Below are 20,172 nucleotides of genomic sequence, written 5' to 3'. Positions count from 1 at the left end.
TGACTGAGCCTCCCTTTGAGTAGGTGCCACCACCTTCCAGCCACTCAGCTGTGGTAATTACCTGCTCATTTAGTAATTTCTGAAACCCGTAGACATTCCTGATTTGCTGTGCTCTCAGTAGTTCTGGGAGAGCATTTACATTCCCTCTCTATCCTGCAGATGAAGATGTGAAATTCACATAGCTTTGGAACTGACTTGTGTGGTCAGGATTGAGGGGTGGGTAGGGCTAATTTAAGCCCAGCTTGGTGACTCCACACCACACCCCAACCTCTGCCACAGCCCAGTGTGGTGGCCCAGCCTTACGGGATCAAAGCTGCCATCATGCTGGTGCTGGCCTTCCCAACCATCCTTTGCTTTTTCATTTTGCTCAGGATTGACATTTTCCACTCCAGCATTTACTGTCTCTGTTCCCCGCTCAGCCACAGGTCTCTTACTTTGGAATTTACTAGCTATTTGAAAGGGCATTAGGAATAAATACCTTATAACCACACTTTTCAGACAAAGAATTCTAGCTTAATTTAGAAGGAGTGTCAGGAGTGCTCCGCAGAGACTTCCAGTAAACATTTCCTGGCGGGGTGTGTAAATTACAGTGTTAACGTGGGAGCTCCACATAAATGACTTTTTAGGTTTGCGTCATCGTGTTTCTAATTTGGTGGATCATGTATTAATTTTCGGAAAGCTAATTTGATGAGTACGAATCTTAGGAGTGTTGGACCACACTTACCCCTCTTCTTGCCATTTTGTCATTAAAGGGGCTGGTTGTTTCCTGTTAGGACACAGAGCTGTGGCCACAGACACAGCACAGACCAGAGTGGCACCTTCACTAAGAATCACAACGATCTCTGTGCGTGGTTTGCACTTGGGAATATTGAAGTGCTGTGCTGTGTCCCAGCTGCCTCCGCCCAGCCCAGTCCTTTCCTCCTTAATTTGATCCCCATTACAGGTTTTTTTTAAGTGCTAGAAATGGCTAATAATAGAACATGATTTATACTGTTACAAGAAATTGTATAGAATGTTTTCATAAGAAACCACAGAATGAATTTTTTGTGGTTTGGCCATTGAAAAATGGAAGTTTTGTGAGCCAGTCAAGAGGACCTCGGGATGTCGAAGGTCTTAAATGTTTTTCCTTTGTGTCTTGCTCTAGATGTAAAGACATGCAATGAGGTGGACCTGGAGAATTCCATCGACTGGGAAGTGAAAACAATAACAAGCGCCCTGAAGCAGTACTTGAGGTAAGCTCCCCTCAGTAACAGAGGAGCGGACAGTCTGAATGTCAAACACACAACAGATGCCAACTTGGCACATGAGTCTTGATCGTTCAGTTACACTTTATTAAAGAGAAGTACATTTAGGGTGTATGTTCCAGGATGTGAGGTAATTACTAGGCGAACATCACCTGTTGTGAAGTAAATTGCAACGGAACAGAATGGGAATCGACTTGGGTTTTGAAGTCATCATTGTAGACATTTTGGGCATTAAATGCTAAGAAACAGCAAGTATGTTTCTAATATTGAAGCCACTAAATCTTTTATTTATGTTTTAGGATAAAATAAAGATATGTTTACCTTACACTTTAGCCACTTGAACTTACAGGCTTATAATGATAACATCTGTAAATACGCAGCTATTTGAGAGATGTTTCCAAGGCGAGGTTTTAAGATAAACTTAAGTTTCGCATTTATTACAGGAACGGTTTAGCACTAGAGTTCAACAAATAGCTCAGTATGTCTGAGTCATTACCCATTCTTTAAAAAAGAAAGGGATTTAATGATAAAGTGCTTGAGGTTAGATGAAAACACATGCACAGAGTGAAAAAGGAGAGAAAGACTGGAAAAAACCCACAGCTGTACTCAAGCTCTGGTTCTCGTGGGGCTTTCATTCTCGGGTGGCCAAGATCGGTGGAGAGGGTGCTGATGGCATCTGGGGGCTGCAGTGCAGGGATGGGCTGGTAAAGTCATTACAGCGCAGACGGCAGCCCATCCTTCCCCCCACAAGTCCACTGTGGCAGAGGCCGCCTCTCGGTAAGATGACGAAGGGGCGCATGGGTGAGGCGTGCAACAACGTAATGAACCTCTCAGGTTAACCTGCCCAGCCAAGAATGCTGACGCTCCTGGAGGGAGTTAAACCCCAATGCACAGTTTGGTGAACTCCTGCCTGGTGCGACTGGAGAAATTGACAAGGGTGATGCAGTGATCGGTGGGAAACTTAGGGCCCAGTCCAGTGCTTTTGCAATAAATTGCATCTCCCCTCCCCCACCTTTTGTTACACATGGTTCGTTCTTTCTGTGGGGGAATTAGTCTGTAAACTAGAGGATCTTTTTATTCAGTATGTACAATTTCTTCTTGGTTCCTGATACTTTCTGAAGCTAATTGCTTGTAGTCCCTGGTCTCGTGTTGCTTTCTTGGCCTTTATCACTCACTGCCTCGCGTCATCCTCCTGAATGCCACTTAGATGCAAACGTTGCCTGTAGAACATTAGGAGATGCTATTATTTATATTACTTCGCTCCTAACAACATCCACATTCTGCTTGAATGTGATAAAGTGGTTCTCGTCAAATGGCAGATGCCTTGGGAGATTTGAACTTGAGGCTGCTGTTCTTTTCCACTAACATTATTTTTAGCAACTGAAAATGCCATAATTAAGACATAGTTGACACTTTCTCTGCTGATGCACCAAAATGAGAGAAAACCAAGTTTTTCGTTCCCTTCATTTCGACTGCAAGTTTATATTCCAAGCTAATGCTTTGTGTCAAGGCAGTGGTCAAGAGCATGGTCTCGAAAGCCAGTGTCCTGGGTTCAAATCCCATCTCTGCCATGAAGCCTTATATGGCTATTCTCACCAAAAAAACCCCAAATAACAAAAAACAAATTGCTCTTGAATTTGTCTCACTGCAAGTGACCCAGGTACCTCGTTGGAGGGAAGTATTGCCAACCCCCCAAACACAAAACTAAAACAAGAAGCAGAACCTCCGAAAGAGGGGGAGGCACATAGATACTGCATCTTGCTTTTCTCTTCTACTGACTTCAGGCAGTTTCCCCCCCTAACTTTCAGTGTTTTACAAGACTGAATACCAGGTTTCCTGTCTGTTTGGATCAGACCATAATTTTGATTTCCAGCAATGTGTGTATTATAGCAGTTTCCCATTGTGAGGGGACAAATGAGTAGCTTTGTGATGTTTGAAGTAAAATGATTTTACCTGGAGGAAAATGATTTTACCTGGAGCAGGACTTCCGGGGAAGAAAATGCCACATCAGGTTAACTATTATGATTTATAGCCCCAAACTCTAGCACAGAGGATGGCGAAGGAGAACTAACTCACAAAGATGATGGGTGGGAACTTGACAGGTACAGTGACTCGGATGAGTAAATTTTGTATGGGGAACTTGTCATTTTTATTACTGCTTCCCTAACATTAACGATATTTAATACTTACTGTTTATGCTGCATTGCCCGATTAGACATATGGCAATGATATAAGCAGCTTGTAGAAGATATTTAGATACAAATTCATTTTTATTGGAAAAGAAATGCTCTCTGTGGTTTTCTGAAGGCTTCTCATTTCCCCTTTTCTTTTCAACACTCTTTAATTTCTGCCAGGCCACCATTCGCCTTCCTTGCTACTTGCTGCTTGTACATAGTTTGAAACAAAACCCCACAGGTTTACTCTTTTGATGGCCCCTTCTCTCTCTTTACTTAGGCTGTGGTATAATTGATTTCATTTTGCTCTTTCAATGAGAGTGTAGGGATGGCAGGGCAGAGGCAAGGGGAGAGGAAATAACACAACCACTTTTCTTCCCTAATGCTCTAAATTTAGTGACTGTGTCTGTGGTTACCATGCATGAGTCTGTGTGTGTGCACCCAGGATCGTAAATTGTATGTAGCAATTTACCTCTAAATCCATCTTCCACCTATTTGATTTGCTTTTTAATTAATACACAATAGATTGCACATATTTACAGTGTGCCTGTGTAAGTCTGACATGTACATTTGTAAAGACAGCAGCATAATCAAGACAGTGAACCTGCCCTCACACCCACAATTCCTTATGCTTTCTGTGATGATATATTTAATTTTGCATTTGCTATAATTCCGTATGCATAAAATTTTTAAATATTTGGGGTCTTTTTTTGAAATCAGTTTTTATTTTAGGCAACATTAGGTTTCAAGGTGCAGAATACTTCAAAATCTGTCTGTATTTCATCCTGATCACCACCAGAATCTAGTTTCCGTCCATCACTGTATAGTCAGCCCCCCCTGTCATTTTACCCAGCCCCACCCCCTCCCCCTCTGGTGTGCACCAGTCTGTTCTCTGTATCTAGAATCTTTGTTTTGTTTGTTCCTTTGCTTCATTACTTTATAGTCTACACCTCAGTGAAGTCATACAGTATTGTCTTTATCTTTCTCTGTCAAGTTATTTCACTTAGTACAATAGCCTCAAAGTCTCGCCAGCCAGTGGCAAGACTTTTATCTTTTTTAAAAAGAAACAAAGAAACCAACTGAGTAGTATTTCTGTGTGTGTGTGTTTATACCACATTTTCTTTGTCGACTGGCTCATTGATGGACGATTAGGTTATTTCCATATCTGTGTCCTTGGTTCTTCCGTTGAGCATAATTAGAAATTCACTAATGTTGTGGCATATACTAATAGTTCCTTCTTTCTTGTTATTAGCTAGTGTTGCATTGTATTATCACAATTTTAACGTTTATCCATTTACCTCTTGATGAATATTTGGGTTGTTGGGTAGCTTCTGGCCACTATAAATAAAGTTACTAAAAGTCTCTGTGCACAAATCTTTCAGTGAACCCAGGTTTTCATTTCTCTTGGGTAAATCCTACAAATGCAGTGTCTGGATCCTATGGGAGGTGTATTTTTAACTTTCTGAGAAACTGACAGATTTTTCTGAGGTGGTTTTATTTCTTTACATCCCTACCAACATTGTAGCAGAGTGGCGATTCCTCTGCATCCCTGCCAACTCTTGATAAGTCAGTCTTCTTAATTTTAGCCCTTTAAATGGTGAATGGAAATATTTTATTGTGCTTTTAATTTGTACTTCTGTGGTGATCAATATGTTACATGTTACTTTTTGTCCTTGTTTGTCATTAGTGTATCTTCTTGGGTGAAGTTTCTATGTAGGTCTTACATGCAGTTCAAAAAATTGGGTTGTTTTTGTATCTTGATAATTCTTCATTTATTTCGAATGTAAGTCCTTTCTCACATAAATGCTTTGCAAATGTTTTCTTTAAGCTGTGGTTTGTCTTTTCATTCTCTTGATAGTTTCTTTCACAAAGCAGTTAGTTTTCTTTTTATGGACTGTACTTTTGGTGATGTATCAAGAAATCTTTGCCTAGTTCAAAGATACAGGAGTGTTTGTTTTATATTTTCTTCTAGAGGTTTTACAATTTAAGGTTTTAACTCAGATCTGATACCTGTTTTCAGTTAATTTTTACATCATATATCAGGTTTGGATCCAAATTCATCTTTGTGTGTCAATGTCTGGTTCTAGGACAGTTGTGGGAAGAACTCTTTCTCTGAATTCTCTTTTGAGATGATGATGATCATACTGTGATCATGCTTTTTTTTTTTTTTTTTTTTTTTTTTTTTTTGCGGTACTAGTGTATGGAATACATTGCTTTTTTTTTTTAAATATTAAGACAATTTTGCATCTCTTTAACAAACTCGGTCACAATGTGTATTATCCTTTTATTTATCTTTATTTAGAATACTTGCATCCATGCCCAGGAGTGCTATTGGTTAGTACTTTCTTGTTTAAATCTTTAATTTTGGTGTCAGGATAATGGTGGCCTCAAAGAATGAGTTAGATTTAGTCCTTCATTATTTCTATAAGAATTTGTATAGAATTGGTATTACTGCCACCTTAATTGTTTGGTAGAATTCACCAGTGAAGTCATGTGGGCATCTAGTTTTCTTACTGGGAAGATTTTAATTACAAATTCAGTTTCTCTCATAGAGGTGGGACTGTGCAGGTTACCAATTACTTTCTGAAATAAGCTTTTGTAGTTCATGACTCTTGGAGCCTTGTTCATTTCATTTAAATTGTCGATATTTATGGACATGAGACTGTTAATACCATTGTTTTCTTTTTAATACCTTTGTACCTGCAGTGATTATGCCATTACCTCTGTTATTCCTGACATTCTTAATAGTTTGTTTTCTCCTGTTTTTCTTAATTTGGTTAGATTTGTTAATTTTATTGATTATTTCAAAGAACCAATTTTGAATTTATTTTCTCTATTTTTCACATTTCATTGACTTCTGCTCTCATCTTTTTTATTTTTTTTTCTCTTCTGCTTACCTTGGTTCAAATTACTCTTTTATTCCCCCTGGCTCTTTAGGATGGGAAGTGAGGTTACTGTTTTAAGGTCTTTTCTCTTTTCTAATATTGGTGTTTACTGGTATAATTTTCCCTACTGCTTCATGAACATCCCTCAAATTCTGATATGTTATGTTTTCATTAAGTTCAAAACAGTTCCTACTTACCCTTTTTTGGAGGTTTTCCAGATACCTTTTTGTTACAGTATGAACAATTTTATGTTCATAAATGCCAACAGTTTAGATGAAATGGACAAAGGGGTTTTCCAGATACCTTTCTGTTATTGATAATCCAGTTACAATTTTAATCAGAGAAACACCTGGGAACTTTTAAAATGTATTGAGTTTTGTTTCATAGCTTAGAATATGGATTACCTTGATAAATATTCCATGAGCACTGGGAAAGAATGAATATTCTGCTGTTGTTGGATGGACTCTCATCTAGATGATGGACATACCGGTTAGGTGAATTGCTTTATGTCTTTGTTCAGACATCCTGCATCCTAACTGATTTTCTGTTTACTTGTTCTGTCAATTTTTAACTCTCCAGCCTTGGTTGTAGATTTGTACATTTCTTCTTGCAGTGCCATCATTTTTTGCTTCCTGTATTTTGAAGTTTCTGTTATTGATCTATTAACATTTAGGAATGTGATACTTTCTTGAATGGACCCTTTTGTCAGTATGAAATGACTTTATCCCTGACATTTTTCTTGGCTTTTGTTTATGTTGAAGGTTTCTTAAGGGAGGGGCATTTCTGATTTTTTGAAAGTGCTTGAAGAGGGATTTCTGGGTTATGTGATTTAAATCTTTTTTATATTTCCTAACACTATTCCAGATTGCCTTCCAGAACAGCTGTACAGATTGATCATTGTTTCAGTGTTTGTAAAGTTGGGAGATCTGGTGTTTTAAAATTTAAGATATGCATAAAGGTTGACTGGACTGTGGAATTTATGTAATCTGTTTTGTAGAAAATTAAAATGTGTATTTTTAAAGCTGTCAGCAGTTCATTATATTTTTTGTCTCTTGTGGTGTTATATCTTGTGTCTCTTGTTATATAAGCAAAAAATGAGTCTTTTTAATAGTTACATAAGAGGAGAGAATTTGTTTTCTTCTAGTTTATTTAATATCTTCTAATATTTTTCGTGGCATCTTCAATTAATAGCTTTTTTTAAGGTTTTTTTTTAAGATTTATTTATTTGTACAATAACTGGGGTACAGGCCAGAGGAGCGGGAGGGTGAGAGAATTCACCAGTGACAGCGGGGAGCAGAACAGACAGATGCACCGAAGACACTGCTGAGGGGAGCAGGGGGTGAGATAGGAGAGGTCTGCCACGCCATGTGGGGTTTCTCCCTGTCTGGCTGGGGATTGGACTGGTGCTGCAGAGGCTGTGGACAGCTTCACAGCGCTGAGCTCAACCTGCTGTGCCACTGGGGTGGCCAGATTACTATCCTAGAGATGATTCTCAAAACAATGTGCTTACCTCTGGTTGGGTACAAAATTTGATTTTAAATCTATCAGTGTGTGGAAAGAAGTTTTATATATAAAGTCAGATGTTTCTAAAGGTGCTTTCCAATATTAAATATAAAATACTGTGCACTCAGATCTGATGGGAATTGTGGCTGCTTGTGCTTTGATAGTGCCTGGTGCCGATAACAATAAAGCAAACATTTGATTTATGTATCTTTTTGATATGTAAAGTTTTCCCCTAAGGAAGTTTCACACATTAACTAAGAAATGCACACACATTTAATATACCTTTTTAAAAAAATGCATGCAGAGTATGACCTGTTTGGATTTGTTTGATAATTCTGAACTGTCTTTTCATACAGGAGTCTTCCAGAACCTCTTATGACCTATGAGTTACATGGGGAATTCATTGTCCCAGCCAGTAAGTATTCTTTGGAGGTACATAGAGTGTTGTAGGTCGCGGTATATATAAGTTGTAATTTCCACATGAAAATTTTAATTTGATGTTACTGTAATCTGTGTGAAATACAGAGATGGTTTTAGAAGATGTTTGGTTTCATTATCCTTTTAGAAGGTGCAAAAGGGGCAGTTATGATACTCATTTCATTCATAGATGTTTATTTCTTGCCAACTTGGTGCTAGCCAGTGATAGACACTGGATATATAGAACCATGAAGATATTGACTAATTTTCTAGCAAGTATTAGGACCTACGTACATATCTGACAACATGAAGAAAATGTTATGGGAACACAGAAGTATTTAGCTTGCAGAAGGCTGGGGAGATTAGCTGATTGGGAGAGATCAGTAGGTTGGAAATGGCTTCACATTGAAAGATATTTAGGTAGAAATTATAGGCAAAAGGAATATTGTCAGATAATTCTAGAAGCCCACACAGTAAGTGATAGAGAGTAAATTATATGCGATAGAATATTAAAATGAAAAAGGCCTGCAATTGGTAAAATTTTTATTTATGATATTGGGTTTTGGTGCGTTTTAGTCTTTGAAGCTCTCTTGTCTTCCCTATATTATACACCTCAGTTTTTATGTTCAACACGTGGTCTTCTGAAATAAGGTGGTGTTAGGTATTTAAGAGTTAAGGATGGGAAGACTGAAATGTGTTAAGTAACTTCCCAGATTATGGGGATCTTGTTTTAAAATTCAAAACCCTGCTCTGCCGGCTAAAACCGGTACTGGTTTTCACAGGTGCACTGGACAGTAGCTGTAATTGTATTTTCATTTCCTTGATTTTTTTCCCCCTTGGAAGCATTCCATAGTGTAATCTGTTGAAAAACTTAGAGCAATTCCTTTGGGTCCTATGTTATTGCTGCCCCAACATCACTTTAAATGTTATCTTCTTGTGAGGTCTTTGCTCCAGCCAATGTAAAGCTTCATAGTAAAGAAGCGAAGTATAGGTTCAATTAGACTATATATAAAATAGGCTTTTGGAAAAGGCAAAAATACCATTCTATGCACATTATTTTTCATATGGAAGAGGTTTTTTTTTTTTTTTTTTTTAAAAAAGAGAGTTTGTGTGATCAAGGAAGTGGGGGAAAGTTTTTTTGGCAAAAACTCAAGCAAATGCTTTGTTGTTTTGATTTCTTCCCTGTGGCATTTTTGGCAAACCAGGGGAAGAGAAATGAAACTCTGGTTGGAAGACAATTGTTTCATGTTCGCTTGCAAAACTGGAAAAAGCAGAAATGTGCCAGTTTTAATCTAGAATCCTTTGAGAATTGGAGAAAGATAAAGTGATTATCAAACAAGGTTTTAATTATGAGTTAGTGTCATTATAATGGTCATGCCTTGTAACTGAAGCCAGCGAGTCTGAGATGTGAGTGTTAGTATATTTTGCCAAATGAAGGCACTTCATCAAGTGGTGATGAAGTCCTTGGTGGTGAGACATGGGTTTAAAGAGTTTGCCGAGGCTCTTTGAATAATGTGGTGGGAGAGGTGGTATAAAGACAGAAAGTATCATCACCTACCCTGGTGGTTGGCTTGCTAACTTAGTAGGGATGCAGTGAGAGTCTTTACAATGATTTGAATTGCAGGCCTGTTCTACAGAAATACTGAAACGACTGTAGTTATTGGCATAGGTTTTTTCCTAAGTGGAGATGTGGTTGGAATGGACCTGTGGTTACCTAATTTAGTGAGAAAAAGTAAGTGTATTAAATGGGTGTGTTTTAGGCCCCAGCATTTCCAGTGTAGATTTTAATTTTTTTGTATTTAATCCCTTGCAAGGATTCTTCTCTCATGTGCCTCTCTCAGATGCTTTAATCTTTTGCACATGTACTTTCAAGTATTACATAAAACCGTTTACCAACATTAGCTTCCCCTTTTGAATATTGTTGGAAAATTGGGATTGCGGTTAAAATATGCGATCATTTTCTGTTAACAATGTCAGAGAGTGCCTTGTTTTGCTCAAGTGTCTGTCTGCTGAGTCGACGGCTAAAATTACCCAGCATCACCATCTTTGTTGCCGCCTCCCACTTCAGCATGGAAACTCATTTTTGATTCCTTTTAGTCATCTGTGGTGGTTTCCATCTGTTCTGCGGTGTTGAGATGTCTCCTCCACCCTCCCCGCTGAGAGTTCTCAAGGTTTCCCTTGGTCCCTTTATCTTCTCTCATCAGTTTCTTTCCTGCAGAGTTCTGTTGAGAAAGCACCTATGAGTTAATTTCTGGAGTTCATTATACAAATAGGACTTTCATTTCTTTGTTGTTACCACAAAAAAAGGAAGCATGTTTTGTTCTTCATTCTAAAAGAATCAATTGACTTGCTGAATGTATTGGGGAATTAAAATTTTTTTTTTGAGATAATTAAAAGAGTCTCAGCTCAGAGAGTTAACTAAAATTGTTAAAAGGAATGAGAGACCATCTGTCTTGGAAAATTACTCCTGGGCTTTTCCTGTAGTTACACAGACACACCACTTCACTCCTGAGACTTCTGGTCACCAAATGGGTGCCCTTCCTCCCCCCAACCAATTCATTCAGTTCGGTTCTGATTCTAGATAGCGGTGACATCAGTTAAGGACTCAGTCCCACAAGAGTGCCTCCATTTCAGACATGTCACCATTCCCACGTTGTTCCTTATACCTCTGACTGGCTATAAATCAGTGTTCCCATACACCCCCACCTTGGATATGAGAATTTTCTAGAATGGCTCATAGAAATCAGGGAAAAACTTAGGTTTACCAGATGATTATATAATAAAGGGCTTGGTAAAGGAGATGAACAGCCAGGTGAAGAAGGTCCAGACAGGCCCTGAGTGCGTCTGTCCCTGTGGAGTTGGGTGTTACCCTCCCAGTCTATAGATGTGTTCCCTTACCTGGAAGCTCTTGGAACCCTGTGCTATAGGGGTTTTTATGGGGTGTCATCATGTAGGAAAAATTGATTATGAACTCCATTTCCATCCCCTCTCCCTTCTTTGATAATGTGGTTGAAAATTCTTAGTTTCCAATCATAGTTTGCTCTTGTCAGCCAGCACCCTTCTAGGAACCAACAAAAAAGTCACCTCCTTTCAATGAATGATGTTCCTGTCAGTCAGGAAATTCCATGGGATTTAGGACCTGGGTCTCAGATACTCCCCTGTCACTCAGGAAATTACAGAGTCCCCAGCTAGGAGCTCTGTGTCAGAAAGTAGGTGCAAAGACTAAACATTTGAACAAAATATTCACTGAGCATCTTTATTTAGAATGATTTAAGATTTCTGTGTGAGGGGCCTCCCTGGTGGCACAGGGGTTAAAGACACAGCACTATCAAGCTATTGCCAGCCATTGCAACACAAGTTTGAGCCCCAGCCGGGGGGGGGGGGGGGGCTGACCCACATGGTGCAGCAGACCTCTCCTGTCTCCCCACTGCTTCTCTCAGCAGTAGATTTCAGTCAGTTCGCCTGTTCTGCTCCCCACTCTGTCTCTGGTGAATCCTCTCACCCTCTGGCCTGCACCCCAGTTCTTTTATGCATGAACAAATAAGAAAAAAAAAAGGTTTCTGTGTGAGGAACACACACACGCACACAACCACACAGCTATTATTATTTCGTACCATCTTGTGAGAGGACTAATGAACTTTCGGTACAGAAATTTCTAAACTAAGCATACATTTTATACTTGGTCTGTGCAGGGAAGCTAGCGAATTTGCCCACATGGTGAAGGTGTTGTAGGTCATGGCCAGTGTCTGGGCCTTTGGGCTCGGAGTCCTTGATATGTCATACTGGTAAGAGATGACCCAAGTGTCAGGGTTGGACTCCCATTAAACTTAGGTTAAGAATGGCAACCAGGCCCTTCCTGGTTGTGCAAGGGGTTGAGACGCAACCTATGAAGCTATCCACAGCCACTGCAGCATGAGTTCGATCCCTGGCCAGGGAGCTACCCACATGGTGCAGCAGACTTCTCCTGTCTTGCCCGCTGCTCCCCTCAGCAGTGTATTTCAGTCAGTCTGCCTGTTCTGTTCCCCACTCTGTCTCTGGTGGATCCTGTCACTCCCTGCACCTCTGGCCTGTACCCCAGTTCTTATATGCATAAGTAAATAAATAAATAAACAAATATATATATATATATTTTAAAAGAATGGCAGCCAAAGCCTGGTGCCCAATGTGGTGTCACATGGAAAATTTCCCAAGGATGAGACTATTTGTCTTGCTATATTATTTTTTAGCATTTTCCTTCATTTCATTGACTTGCCAGTTATTTGCACAGCTATGTAATTATGTGATTATATCTTCAACCTTCCTGGAGGCACAGGTTTCTCTGATCCAGTGTCAATACTAACCCCCTTTTCACCCTTCCCCCTTCAGTAATCATTATATTTTTCACAGAGTCTAAGAATGATTTTTTTGTTGTGTTATGACAGCTTGTTTGCTTTAGTTATTTATATTCTGCAAATGAGTGAAACCATCCGGTAACTGTCTTTCACTTCTAACTTATTTCGCTAGGCATCATCGCCTCAAATCCACTATTTTGTCCCCAGAGGCACTTTTTCATCTTTTTAGTGTAGCTGAGTAGTATTTCATGAGGTATGTGTTCCACAGTATCTTTCTCCAGTCAGCTGTTGATGGGCATTTAGGTTGGTTCCTTGACTTGGCTGCTGTGAGTAACACTGCCATGCACGACTCCTTGTATTAGGTCTTGCCAGGTTCGGTATGTTTTCTTCCTGTAGTCAAGCCACCTCGGAAGCAAAACTATAACCAATAAAACTCTGTCATCCTTTATGGTGAGAAATAGAACTATTGTAGGATTTAGGGCATTAAATCCTGTTGGTATACCCAGAATGTTCTATCCTTGTCAGTAAACCAGCACGAGGAACAAGATGAAGGCATGTGGTCTTGGGAGAAAAGATGCAGGAGCGTGCAAATTAAAGAAATGGAATGCTTAAGTGACATGGAACCAACTTAGCTGATGGAGTGATGTATGCCCCACAGAAGAGCTGCGGTGCTTGTCTTTCATCAAAACTCCTTGTTCCTTAGGTGGTTATTGCTAATGCTTCACCGAAGTTTCCCAAATTTACCAAAATTTTATTGACTTAACGACATCTAAAAATTGAATAATTGGCATTCATCTGATGTGTGTCTTTAATAAACTCTAGTAAATTAAAATAATATCTTTTCTAGTCGCCATTAGCTGATCCAGCATCATAAGCCTCTAGACAGCCAGTTGTTGTGGATGCCGACCTAAGGCTTCACAGTTAAAAATGCTTTCACTGTTTCCGTAAACTCCTAATTCTCGGGCCTACTTCGGGAATTTGGTGCTATGATTAATTTGGTATCCTAGTTTCAAAAAAAGTTTTACCTTTCATCCGTCATGTCTTTATATCAATAAAAATATAATAAGAGGCATATAGCATTAGCAACTGAAGAAAATTTACCTTAGAAGACTTTTTGGAGTACTTTAAGTTATTACTGGGCTGTCGCCATGTGGAAATGGCCATTGATAGGAAGCTCTGGTTAATGTCAACATAAAACAAGCAAGATGAAGAATGTAGTTGCATTTTAAAGCCTTACTGAAAAATATTTCTTTGGAAGAAGAGGGAAAGAGGAGATTTGGAAAAAATGTGTGTGTGTGAGATTTCAAGCAAGATGAGAGTAGGAAGAGGACTCAAGAACGGCCGTGGAAGGTTTTGACTTTATTTTTCAAAACTGATTCTGTTATTTTTAGAAACGAAGAGCCTTATCCATAGAGGGTGGGAAACTATTTCCCTAGCAAATCTAAAAATATTAAAAGTAGGTTTTCTTTGGAGAGAGATGTTAATTCATGATAGAGTAGTCAAATGACTTAGGAATAGCTTTTTAGCGCAGAGTTTTCAATCTGAAATATTTGAATGTACAAAATGAAAGTTATCCTTTGTTTTTTTTGGAAATTCTGACTTTTTTTTAGCGCCTGCTTTAATTTTATTTTTCATATCAAAGCTGTGGTGGAAAATGGTATTATATTTTTGTTGCCTTAAGTTTTCACCAGCTTTTATTTAAATAGGGCTTTATTGCTAAAGACTTGATTATGTTTTCTTCCCTGCCTTTTGACAGCTGTCCATTTGCTTTCTGTGACAAATTGAGTCCACATCCAAGTTTTCGGTCCTGTAGCAAGCTTTGATGATTTGCTTTCTGGTTTATCATCCACCTTTTTCATTTCATAACCTTTGCCTCCTTATTATTAGTAACCACTGTCTCAGTGTCCTCGGTTGTGAAATGTCATTGCTTACTCTCAAATAAGACTATTGGAAGTGTAAACTGGAACAAACTTAACTGTCCAAGCTTTGGAAGCTACTTGACTTTTCATAACATCGATGGTGAGGAAGTCCCTTTAATGACACGGACAGATTCAATGACCTAGGCTGTTGGAACATTTCATTACAAAAAAGGAAGGGAAACTCTGGAGGGATTAAACCTAAAAGGCCCTGACTCATCCTTCTTAGAGTGAGGTTTGTCATGGGTACTTTTTATTAAGTGAAATTTGTGCATAACCAAGATATGCACAACTAATGTGTATATCTCAGCGACCCTTCCCCAAGTGAAGATACCATGTAATTAGCCTCTCCATCAAGAAATTGCTTATTATCAGGACCCCAGAAGCCCTTGTGATCAACCAATCTAGAACCTACATGGAATCCTCTTCCCCCTTTCATGTTCTTGAAGTTTAGACCAGTGTTCTCCTGTCCTGGTCACATCAGGGCTGGGTGCTGGATAACTCACAGTAGCCCCTGTGTCCCAGAGGCCCCTGATAAATTACAACCAGCCAACCCTAGGCCTCTTTACTCTCTCCCTCCTGTCCCTTTCCACAGAAACTGCACTACAGCTTCTTGCCCCATTTTGCCTCAACTGACCCTGGTGCTTCCCCTGGTAGACCAGCAGGGTATGGCAGGTCCCCTGCTTCTGGGGACCTCTTGGTGTAAATTGCTTCATTCATGACAGCCGCTTCTGTGTCTGCGTGTCTTACCACACTTGAGCAAAAGAAATCCCGATTGCATTTCAAATAAGCATGTTGAAGTACCAGAAGGTAGAATTCTTTTTTGGAAATAAAATTCAATCCAAACAGGGGATATCATATTTGCTGGTATTTTATTTGCAACCTTTTGTGGAGCTGTGATCTAGTGACCAGCCTCCATCATATGTGTGGTGAACAGATGAAGTGCACTGGAAGGAGGCCCCACAGGAGCTCTGTTCTTCCATAGGAACAGAGGAAAAGGTGCCAGATGTAACCACCTCTTCAGGGGGGCATAGGAGATAAGCTCCTTTTCCTCCTACAGGTAGCAACATGTGCTTAAATTCTGGTTGAAAAGGTGAACAGATGAACCATTGTAATCGATTTTTAGGAATATGCTTGGTTCTGAGTCCCATCCTAACTGAACTGTTTTTCTTTTTTCTTAAAGAAAGCGGCAGCCCAGAATCTCGTGTTAATGCTATCCATTTCCTGGTCCACAAACTGCCAGAGAAAAATAAAGAAATGTTGGATATTTTGGTGAAACACTTAACAAAGTAAGCCTCTTTTTCGTCTGAACTTTCTTTGTTTTGCTCTGGGTGCTGTGTGGGGATCTTGGAGTCGTAGCGATTGGAACTGAGGCAGTGTACACGATACCTCGGACCGCACCTGGAAGGGCAGGCTGGAGATTTGACTCATTGTGTGTGTTTTGGACAAGAGTATTGAAATAGGATGCTCTCGTAAAGTCGGGTAATTATTTGCTTAACATTGCTGCCAGCAACTCAGGGTTGATTTGAAGTAAGAGAAGAGAATATTACACATTTCCCTGTACACAGATTTTGGAAATGTGATTATAAGACTGTTAGCATATTTAGCTTGGTTTCACACCTACCTAACTCTCTAAGTTTAAACATGTCCTTTAAGTTTACTTAATCCAGTAATAAGTAGTTATTTCATAGGGTCCATTCCTTTCTTTTTACTTTTTAAAAAAGTAAGCAAAATTGAATCATTCAGTTGAGACATTAACTCTTTCTTCACATAAAAATGTCTCCTACGTCACAATAATTACAGAATTTTAGAGACGAGAGGAAGATGAGGGAACATTGTGTTTTAGGACCTTTATTTTAACAAAAAGAAAAACTGAAGGCCAGAGGGTATTGACACCTGCCTACGGCCCTAATATTAGTACAGCCAATCATTCATTTGGCCGAGGTGCTAGTGAATACAAAGATACAGAATTGGATAAGATAGACAGAGTCTCTAGTTTGAGGAGGTCCCGTCCCTTCTTTCTATGAGGGAGATTACAGATGAATTTACAAAGTGAAGTAAAGGGGTGGAAAATATATGTCAGGTGTGAGGCTAGAGAGAGGGTTGTTATGGAACATCTCATTGTGAATGAGACCTTTGAATGGAGACTAGAATTCAAGGGCAGGATGACCATGGACAGTTGTCCAGGTTGCTCACTGCACAGTAGGTAGTTGTGGACTGAAGGGGTGAGAATGAATACTCTGACCAAGCTCTGTGTGCTTTTGAAGGAAATTCTTAGAACTGCATGTAGCCTTAGAGTCTCTGGAAGCAAGGCAATAATAACCTGGGGAAAGAAGGGTGTTTTAAGTAGGAGAGAACAGCCGGTGTGAGGACACACATCTGGTACATGTGGGATTACTCAGAAAGCCAGTGTGGCTAGAGCAGAGTTCAGAGAGAAGCGGGAAGTAGACAGGGCCTCAGCACGTAGAGTTTTGTCAGATCCACTTATTTTTGGGGTAGACCATGAGGACAACCAAATCTTGGACTCCTGGTTTTTAGGGAAATATTGAGTGGAATGGACAGAGCAGAATCTTGTACTTTGCAGCTATTGCCTGCCTTTTACCCAGAGACCTTTGTTTTCTCTCCTCTTCCATCTTAGTGTTTCAAATCACTCCAAGCAGAACCTGATGACGGTGGCAAATTTAGGAGTGGTGTTTGGACCGACTCTGATGAGGCCACAGGAAGAAACTGTGGCTGCCATCATGGATTTGAAGTTTCAGAATATTGTTGTGGAAATCTTAATTGAAAACCATGAAAAGGTAAGACTTCTTCGTTAATAGTTGCTGGTTTGGCTGTAGGACCATGTGACGTACAAGAGCCTCTGAATTTTCCCTTCTTTTGTTTTTATATGATTTTATTATCATGGTGAGCTTGGTTCTGTGACGTTCTCGTTGAGCTTCAGCCCTGGTAGACTTCCATAACCTGACGCTTCCCTGGTCTTCTCTTGTCTCATTGGTTTAAGGAAGAAACATTTGTGATGAAAGTGAATTTGTGCCATGCCATTGTAAACGATTTAGAATTTTGTAGCCTTTGTGCCTGTCTTTGGATTTCTCACTGAAATTGTTTTTCCATATTAGCTAGCCTACTCCCCCAGCTGTGTTAATAATTTCAGGGGGACCCCAGGTTAATATTCTCTGGTTTAAAGTGAATAATCTTTTAGGTGACACGCCTTATTACCTGTTCTCTGTTAGAGTCTTTCAAGAACCTTTAGACTTTTTATTCTATCAGTGATAAATCTGGACCTTGCTAATCATTTTTCTCACTTCTGCCTTAAAAGATAGGGAATTTGAGACCTGTTTAAATGCGGGGTCATTTGTTTAAAGCTTTTTTTTTTTTTTAGATTAGCATTTTTTTAATCGATTGCATTATAGCAGTTACATGTTTCCAGTGAGGTGTTTTTTTTTTTTTGTTGTTGTTGTTTTTTTTTTAAATTGAGATTCTGTGAAATGCGTGTATTTGGTGCTGGGATGTAAGGATGTTTATTACAACCCTGATGTAAAGCAGATCAAATAAGGGAGTTAGAACCCTGTTCTGGAGCCTGTATCCTATCGCCCTTGCCCCTGTCTGACGTGCTACGTAATTTGCTTATTTTCTTAGTTGTTAGCTCTTTCTCCCTGCTAGACACTGGAGGGCAGCGGTCTTTCTGTACACGTAGAGTAATATGTGGTACATAGCAGATGCACAGGAACACTTAATGATGAGTTGATGTATGCAGTATGGTTTGAGGGGAGAGACCGAGTGGGAAAGAGACTGAGCAACACAGGTGTGGTCCCTTTACGGGGAGCAGGGCAGGAGATTTTTGGGGTTCTAGCTTGTGCAAATACTGGATCCCACTGAAAAGATGAAACTCGATTGGAAAATTTTCTTTCCCAGTATAGTGACAGCAATTTGTTTATAGACATGTTTGGATATCTTTTGGGGGGCCGTAGCTGGTGATGAATTTATGCCTGCTTTTATAATCCTGTCTCACTGTCCTTAAGCCACATGCACTGGGCTCGCCAGACAGCTTCGTGGAATGATGGCTACTGTGCACTTACAGAAAAAGAAATGAGACCACAGCTTTGAGACAGTGTTTGGTGGCGCAGCCATCATTAGATTAAGTCCCAATTAGGGAACTTTTATGCAATTTATTTGTGAAAATCTGGGCTCTGGGTCTTACTCTGGCATAAAAGGATTGGCATTTCATGCTGCGGCTCCTATTTTCTTCTCTTATTTGAAGCTGGGACGTTAAGTACCTGACTTTTCTGCTGGGAAGTAGATAGTGCTGCTTTTACCTTGTTAACAAATCTTACAGGAATTTCCAAGTGGCAACGATGATCCCATTATAATAGTTAGAGCAGATCAAATGGGGCCAGCTCGCGGAGATGAAGCTTTCCAGAGCTGAGTGGAGGGCTCTTGGGGTCCCTCTCCCTCGGTGGCCAGGCCCCACAGTGCTGTGAACACCCAGCCAGTGTTAATTCAGATCCTGGGGTTCCTGTCAAGGTGTGAGGGGTGCACTGTTGAGCCTCAGACTCCTCATGGAGCGCATCAGTTTACCTTTGGAAGCAGAGGTAGTTGGGGTACCTACTTTGGGGGAAGGAGGAGGAGAAGCTGTTAGCTTGGGTTAGTTCATCTTTCTGAGAACAATTACCCCATTACCTGGCTTTTCTCTCTGATGCCATCCTTGTCCACTCAAGCTCATCCCCTGAGCTTTGTTCCAGCTCAGCTGGGCTTCTCTTCAGAGTCTGCGCTCTGCTGTGAAGGGACCATTTCTGCTGACGAGGAGGTGCGCAGCAATACTTTATATGGACTCTGTCCCCGGATGAGCCACAGGTTTCCTTGGCAACTGGCCCACACAGACCACCCATAGCACCTGTGTTTGACTTGAGGGTAGCCGGGCGGGGGGGGGGGGCAGTGCCACTCAGACATGTTTGCAGTGGGAAAGAGAAGGAGAGAGATAGGAGAGGCTGAGAAGAACTGTCTTGTGAGGAGATACGAAGTGGTGATCACAGATAAGCAGAGCAGAGATGGGAACCTGGAGAGGGGGCAGCAGGCCTGGGTAGTGTCCAAGGAGAGGACCCGGCTGTGGAGGATGACAATTGAAGGAAGATGATTTCTTTTCTTCAGTTACTTAGTTTTCCTCCCTGAGAATGTGAAAAATGTTGACACCCAGGCAGAAGAGGCAACTTTCAACCTATAATGAAAGCAAGAAGGTTCTCTGTTAATTTTGGAGTAAGAAAAAAACTCCTCGTTAATCTGGTTGGCGATCGCATTTTATCCTAGCCTCTTGCCTGTTTTTATAAAACCCATATGTACTTTATAGGAAACTTAATCCATATGTTTTGGCTTCATTGCCACATAATACATTGAGACTCTCTTTTAAAAGAAGTGTTTGGAGGCCAGAAACATTACCAAGGCCTTGCTGCTCTTGCCTTTCCCAGGTGGACCAGCACGCTGAGAAATTCCCAGGGAGTTTCAAGTTGGAGTTGTGCCGTAGCACTTGGGCATATTAAAATGTATCTGCTGTGGGTTAATTGAGTACATTTGAAGTGTGTGTCTGCTCTGAATCGGACATGATGTGAGACTGGGGGCTCACAGTGTGTCCAAGGGGGCGACGAAGACATGGCCGGTGGTAACTGCAGACATGCTGGAGACTCGGTGTGGACAGACAGAAAACTGCTGAG

At 40.3% G+C, this 20,172-nt stretch overlaps 1 protein-coding gene across 1 annotated transcript in view; it reads left to right on the top strand.

Annotated features, from left to right (window-relative positions):
- Positions 1 to 20,172, top strand: part of ARHGAP10 (Rho GTPase activating protein 10) — a gene marked incomplete at both ends in the record, with an annotated part of 223,928 nt that overhangs the window by 140,721 nt on the left and 63,035 nt on the right. The window contains 4 exons of the mRNA XM_084245750.1: positions 1,145 to 1,232; positions 8,163 to 8,221; positions 15,654 to 15,759; positions 17,109 to 17,268. Coding sequence (XP_084101876.1) covers positions 1,145 to 1,232; positions 8,163 to 8,221; positions 15,654 to 15,759; positions 17,109 to 17,268 — 413 coding nt within the window. The remainder of the gene's footprint in view (positions 1 to 1,144; positions 1,233 to 8,162; positions 8,222 to 15,653; positions 15,760 to 17,108; positions 17,269 to 20,172) is intronic.

The sequence above is a fragment of the Talpa europaea genome (genome assembly GCF_964194135.1).
Source record: "Talpa europaea genome assembly, chromosome: 10".
Lineage (NCBI taxonomy): Eukaryota > Metazoa > Chordata > Mammalia > Eulipotyphla > Talpidae > Talpa > Talpa europaea.
Note: the sequence above shows the minus strand (reverse complement) of the source record. Positions and strands in the feature narration are given on the sequence as shown.